We start from the raw sequence: 7,209 nt of genomic DNA, 5'->3' as shown, positions 1-7,209 counted from the left end.
TCTTGTAGACTCACAAATCTGTTCTTATTTATATACAAAGGTTGAACTCCTCTCCTGAGGCATAACAATTTATCTATCCTATTATTAATATGCACATTTATTGATCACAATTATAATGAAGGAACTATAGTTTTCATAGTTCATTTGATCAGTTGTTTCTCTGTGCATGAATACCTACAAGTAAAGTTAAATACTAATCAGAAGGTCATTTTGTGAGCAATCAGAAGTATATGGAATAACAGAATGCTGAGTGGCATCTAATGCACTCAGGTCAATTATGTAGTCTTTTATAAGGGCTGGAAGACTCAGGTGCAACGCCCCCTCCCCTGTGCAGTCTTGGTTGCACTGCCACCCTTGATTGTGTGCCTCTGCCGACTGAAGAAATCCCATGGCTGACTACTCCAACCCCATTTCAAAAACACACGTTCATTTTTCAAATCCTTTTCAGGCAAGAGGAAATTCTGCTAGTCTTGATATCACAATTTCTATATAAGTTCTTATGTATAAATTGGTTCTAGTCCTACTTATGTCTTATAAGTTAGACTTTAGAAGGGTCAAGCCATCAGCTGTAGTTGACAATGACTATGCATGCAAAATTAAAAAGAAAACCCATCTATTGATAAACTCTTAGAAGTAATGAGGAAGTTTGGTTATAATATATGAACTAATTGCTATTTTACATGTCAGAACAGGACTTTCCCAGTAGCTCAGAGGGTAAAGAATCTGCCTGCAATGCAGGAGACCCAGGATTGATCCCTGGGTCAGGAAGATCCCCTAGAGAAGAAGATGGCAATCCACCCCAGTGTTTGTGCCTGGAGAATTCCATGGATAGAAGACCCTGGTGGGCTACAGTCTATGGGGTCACAAAGAGTGAGATACACATACCCTTACATATGAAAACACACATACACTTACTTATGAAAACACATATATGCACACACATTTCACACATATGCAGAAAACACACATATGCACACACATGTCAGAAACGCTGAAAAATTAGCATTTTAAGTTGTACCCTAAAATATCATAAATTATGAAACACCTAGAAATAAAAATGGGAAAGACCTCTACAGAGATTAGTATAAATACTTTCACCAAGCAATTCGACTTGTAGATATTTATCCAATAAAAATGTTTATATACGTGTACCAAAGTTCTAAAACTTTTAAAGCAGCATGATATTATTAGCCCCAGGCTGCAAACAATCCACACATATATCAGTAGTAAACAAATGAAAGGTGTCATATGCATTCAGTGGAAGATGACACAGTAAGGAGAATAAATGAATTTCAGATAATTACATGGATCAGTGTCACAATCCTAATATAAAGAACAAGTGGCCAATTATATAGTATCTCATTTATATCAAGTTTAGAAAAATTGTGAACTTGCCTACATTTGGGAATGAGTAAGAGAATTTGAAGATAGCAAGTTCTATTTCTTAAGCTGGTAAGAGTGACAGGAGTGTTCACTTGGAGGCAATCTACCAAGTTGGTCATTTTCTCCTGTGAAATAGAAATAGTAAATGTGGGGCATTGTATGAGCTCAGAATGAATAATTCATAGTATATGCATATGTGTATAAATCCTCACATCATGAATGTTGCATAAGAACACAAAATACAATATGAAATGAATAGTGGCACAAGATTTATTTAGAAATTCAGGTAAGATTCCCTGCTTCTGTGAGACACTAGAAGTGATTATAAAAAGAAGAAAGCAGGATATGAGAATCATGAGTACATTGAAAAGAAACATGATTATGAAGATTATTATGAAGATAGCAGCAGAAACTGAAGAAAGTCATGAGTATGTGTCTTCACAGTTACATGTAGAGAGAAGATGCAGATCCTGATTTCCAAGTCAAAGTGGAGACCATCACTCCATATCAAGGACGCAGGAATGTGGAACATGACTCATACACAGGAGGAAGAGAATCAAGGGGAAGTCCTCCACAGTCTACCAAGCTGATCCTCAACCTTTTAAACACGGAGATTAATAACAAAAATTTGGTGATAGAACATTGGCTGTAGCAACATTTGGAAGTAAAATTTGTTCTGGAATGCCAAATCAGCTGATGAGAAGGTTGGTTAGAGAGACAGTGATTCTTTAGCAAAGTGATCAGCACCAGGAAGGCTGGCAGCAGCTGGACACAAAGCTGGGGTGGCAGGAGGTGGTCCTACAGCAGGTGGTCTGACAGCAGACAGGGTGGCTGCAAGGCTGGCAGCAGCTGGACCCACATTCCTGGGCTTGGCACCCAGGCAGGCAGCAGCACGTGGGGTGGTAGCAGATTCTGCGGCAGTACACAGGTGCACAGGAAGCTGGCTGACAGCAAGACTGGCCGCAGCTGGACCCACTGAAGGTTTGTCCACAGCTGCTGGACCCACAGCAGGTGGGCTGACAGCAGGTCGTCACACAAGTAGGCTTGTGGCAAGTGGTCCTACAGCAGGTGGTTTCACTAGTTTGATAGCAAGTTGGAGTGCAAGAGGGCTGGCAGCAGATGGACTCACAGCAGGTGGGCTGACAGCAGGGTTTGCTGCAACAGGTGGGCGGGCAACAGCTGGTCACACAGGTAGGTCTGCAGCAGGTGGTCCTGCAGCAGGTGGTTGGACAGCACGTTGGGGGGCAGCAGGGCTGGCAGCAGCTGGACTCACAGCAGGTGGTCCTGCAGCAGGTGGGCTGACAGCGCGGGGAGCAGCAGGAGGGGGTCATTGTGTCAGTGGTGGAGGGTGGACTCCGGCTCAGAGCTGAGTTTCGCAGATTCTGAGGGCTCCTCCTGTTCTGGGTTTTATATCCTGGACCCCCAATGTTGGGACCAGTAAGCAGGACTTTCCTGGTTGTTACTTATGTTATTGTTGTAGTTTTGGATAATTGTCATGGAGGAAGTTGCTTTCTTAGTGTTTTATAGAGAGGCCTCTGTAAATTAGTGTTTGATCTTTTCCTTAGTTGGGTCTAGTACTTAAGAATCTTTCCTAGAAATGGAAAGATCAGGAATCATCACCAGCAGCATTTCTGGTCATGTGACATCATCTGGTCATGGGGTAGCTTCTGCTGGCTCTGTGAAGGGCAGAACTGTTCTCCTTTCTCAGCTTTGCTCCTTTGGCTCTACTTAGATTGGGACGTGTCTCTAAAGGGTCAGTGTGCTGGTGCATTCTGTGATGAATGAAGCCTGCTTGAGTCCAACTCTGATCCTAGAAACTCAGGTTCAAGGCTTCCACATCAGTCCATATCTGGACAACTTACTCAATACATTTCCCAGTTTTATCAGAGACATTCAGGTAGAGGATCGTTTGCACAATGTTTTTTATGTGAAAATCAACACCAAAGCAGGAGACTAGAAGCAGGCATAGAAGCAGTACACTGGGTTTCAGACAGCATCAACCAATTAATATTCCATCCCTATTTCGTACCATTCCTATTTTGTAGCTCGGAAAAGGCAATGGCACTCCGCTCTAGTACTCTTGCCTGGAAAATCCCATGGACGGAGGAGCCTGGTGGGCTGCACTCCATGGGGTCGCTAAGTCGGACATGACTGAGCAACTTCACTTTCATTTTTCACTGCCATGCATTGGAGAAGGAAATGGCAACCCACTCCAGTGTTCTTGCCTGGAGATTCCCAGGGACGGGGGATCCTGGTGGGCTGCCGTCTATGGGGTCGCACAGAGTCGGGAACGACTGAAGCGACAGCTGCAGCGGCATTTTGTAGTTGGGTCAGTGATCTGAGGTGAGACCTCCCACTTATACATAGATTTTTAAAAATTGAGTCAAATACAATGATAGCCAAGGTATATTTGAATTTGGCAATTTACATATTTTAACAGGTGTTGAATGTGTGAGACATAATTTCTTAATTTTTTTCCTGTGCAGTTCTCACCTTCTCTCTCCTCCAGTTACAAATGTAGGAGTGTAATTGTCATGTCATAGGGAAAGAATATGGACTTCCCTGATAGCTCAGTTGGTAAAGAATCCACCTGCAATGCCGGAGACCCTAGTTCGATTTCTGGGCCAGGAAGATCCACTGAAGAAGGGATAGGCTACCCACTCCAGTATTCTGGCCTAGAGAATTCCACGGACTGTAGAGTCTATGGGCTGGCAAAGAGTCGGACATGCCTAAGCTACTTTCACACAGAGGGAAAGAATATAGTCAACAATATTAAAAAAGAATAAAACAGTATTTCAGCATTTCACTACCAGCAATGTCATATGCTCTCCTGTCTTTGTGAGCTTTCTGAATTCTACTGGTATGTGTCTCTCTTGTTTTTATAAATTGAGGTATAATTGTCATAATACATTATATTAATTTCAAGTGTAAAACATAATGATTTGATATTTGTATATATTGCACAATGATCACAGTAAGTCTAGTTCAACTCCATCACCAACTACAGTTCCAAATTTTTTGGAGTGATGAGAACTTTTAATATTTATTCTCTTAGCAACTTTCAAATATGTAAGAGAGTATTATTAACTATAGTCACGATGCTGTGCATTACCTTCCTCATGAGTTTATTTATACCTGGAAGCTTGTGCTTTTGACTCCCTTTACCCATTTTGCCCACCCTCCACCACCCCACTCCAACTCTGGCTACCATTAATGTGTTCTCTCCATCTATGAGCTCAGGGTTTAGATTTTTGGGTTTCTTTTGCATTCCAAATATAAGTGAGATTATATAGTATTTGTCTTTCTGTCTGACTTGTTTCACTTAGCATAAAGTCTTCTAGGTCCATTTATATTGTCACAAATGGGAAAGCAGCTTATGTTTTACTGCTGAATTGTATTCCATTGCATAATACATAACATATTTTCTTCATTCATCCATTGATGGACACTTTGGTTGTTTCCATATCTTGCCTATCGTAAATAATGCTGCAATGAACATGTGGGTGCTTATATTGTTCCCAGTTAGTGTTTTGTTTTCTTCAGATAAATACCCAGAAGTGGAATTGCTGGATTGGATGGTAGTTCTTTCCATTTTTGAGGAACAGGCATAGTATTTCTCACAGGACTGCACCAATTTATGCTCCCACAAACAGCCCACAAATGTCCTTATATTCTCCACATTCTCACCAAGACTTGATGTAGTTCATCCTTCTCATTATAGTCATGCAAAACTATGAGGTGGTAACTCATCATGGTTTTGATTTGCATATCCCTGATGCTTAGTAATGTTGAGCTCCTTTCTAGTACCTGTTGCCCATCTGTATGTCTTTTTCTTTCTTTTTTTAATATAAATTTATTTATTTAAATTGGAGGTTAATTACTTTACAATATTGTGTTGGTTTTGCCGTACATCAACATGAATCCGCCACAGGTATACACGTGTTCCCCATCCTGAACACCCCTTCCTCCTCCCTCCCCGTACCATCCCTCTGGGTCATCCCAGTGCACCAGCCCTAAGCATCCAGTATCATGCATCAAACCTGGACTGGCGATTCGTTTCACATATATATCGCAACACTTTATAATAGGCAGGACATGGAAGCAACCTAGATGTCCATCAGCAGATGAATGGATAAGAAAGCTGTGGTACATATACACAATGGAGTATTACTCAGCCATTAAAAAGAATACATTTGAATCAGTTCTAATGAGGTGGATGAAACTGAAGCCTATTATACAGAGTGAAAGAAGCCAGAAAGAAAAACACCTGTATGTCTTATAGGAAAATAAAATGTCTATGCTGAACGTCTGCCCATTTTTTCAATCAGATTGTCTTTGTTTTGTTTTGTTGTTTGCTATTGGGTCAAGTGAGTTCTTTATATATTTTAATATCAATCCTTATCATGTATATGATTTGCAAGTATTTTCCCCCGATCAGTAGGCTGCCTTTTCATTTTGCTCACTGTTTACTTTACTATGTGGAAGCTTTTTTCTTTTTGCCATACCATGTGGCTTGTGGGATCTTAATTCCTAGACCAGGGATTCAACCCAGGTCCCCAGCTGTGAAAGCACAGAGTCACACTCAGTGCACCACCAGGGGATTCCCGCTTTTTGGTTTGATGTAGTCCCACTTTACTTTTTGCCTTTGCTTTTAGTGTCTTTTTTTTTTTTTAAAGCACCAAGACCAATGTTAAGGTCTATGTTTCCTCCAGAAATTTTATGGTTTCAGATTCAGGTTTAATCCATTTTGAGTTTTCTTGTCTTTTTGCCTGTGCTTGTCTTCATTGCTGTGTGCAGACCTTCTCTAGTTGGGGTAAGTGGGAGCTACTCTCTAGTTGAGGTGGGCAGGCTTCTTGCTGTGGTGCCATCTTTCTGCAGAGCACAGACTCAAGAGTGCGGGGGCTCCAGTAGATGTGGCAGGTGAGCATATTTGCTCTGAGGCATGTGCAATCTTCCCAGACCAGGGATCAAACCCATGTCCCCTGCACTGGCAGGTGGATTCTTAACCACCAGACCACCAGGGAAGTCCATTTTGAGTTAATTTTTGTGTGTGGTGTAAGATAGTAGTTCACTTTTATTCTTTTGTAAGTGGCTGTCAGTTTTTTTAACACCATGCATTGAAAAGACTGTATTTTTACCATTGTATATTCCTGGCTCCTTTGCTATAGATTAATTGGCTGTAGAATGTATGGGTTTATGTCTGGGCTCTCTATCTTGTTCCATGATGTATGTGTGTTTTTATGCCAAACCATACAGTGTTATTTACTATAGTTTTGTAACACACTTTGCTATCAGCAAGCATTATGTCTCCAGCTTTGTTCGACCTAGAGGGATGGTACAGGGAGGGAAGAGGGACGTGGGTTCAGGATGGGGAACACGTGTATACCTGTGGTGTATTCATGTTGATGTATGGCAAAACCAATACAATATTGTAATTAACCTCCAATTAAAATAAATAAATTTATATTAAAAAATAAAATAAAAAAAAGGAAAAAAAAGATTGCTTTGGTTATCTGAGTTTTCTATGCTTCCATACACATATTACAATTTTTTTTCTTATTTTGGTGAAAATGCCATTGGATTTTTAATAGGGATTGCACTGAATCTGTAAATTACTTTATGTAGTAAGGATATTTCAACAATATTATTATTCTAATCCCTGAGCAAAAAATTTGTATTTTCTTCAGTTTCTTAATGTATTACATTTTACAGTGTTTACACAGTAGTTTGCAATGTTCTTTCATTTCTGATATTAAATTTGAGGCTTCTCTTTTTCTTAGTGAATCTAGCTAAAATTTTTAAGTTGCTTACCTTTTTAAAATAAAA

The 7,209-nt window shown here is 40.4% G+C and overlaps 1 protein-coding gene across 2 annotated transcripts; it reads right to left on the bottom strand.

The window, feature by feature from the left end:
- Positions 1 to 2,123: 2,123 nt before the first annotated feature.
- LOC138082965 (keratin-associated protein 9-7-like) lies at positions 2,124 to 2,714 on the bottom strand. 2 transcript variants are annotated; one of them, XM_068976483.1, is made up of 2 exons: positions 2,538 to 2,714; positions 2,124 to 2,414 (listed from the first exon to the last, which is right to left on the bottom strand). In XM_068976483.1, the coding sequence occupies exons 1-2, from the start codon at positions 2,712 to 2,714 to the stop codon at positions 2,124 to 2,126; spliced, it is 468 nt and encodes a 155-aa protein (XP_068832584.1). The 2 variants fall into 2 exon arrangements, with proteins under 2 accessions (XP_068832584.1, XP_068832583.1); XM_068976482.1 differs by having other exon boundaries at positions 2,124 to 2,714.
- Between the last annotated feature and the right edge of the window lie 4,495 nt (positions 2,715 to 7,209).

The sequence above is a fragment of the Capricornis sumatraensis genome, chromosome 8, assembly GCF_032405125.1.
Source record: "Capricornis sumatraensis isolate serow.1 chromosome 8, serow.2, whole genome shotgun sequence".
NCBI classification, from domain to species: Eukaryota; Metazoa; Chordata; class Mammalia; order Artiodactyla; family Bovidae; genus Capricornis; species Capricornis sumatraensis.
Note: the sequence above shows the minus strand (reverse complement) of the source record. Positions and strands in the feature narration are given on the sequence as shown.

Bases quoted from the DNA above. Each gene is read 5' to 3' on its own strand.
- LOC138082965 (XM_068976482.1), bottom strand. From the start codon at position 2,714: ATGACCCCCTCCTGCTGCTCCCCGCGCTGTCAGCCCACCTGCTGCAGG.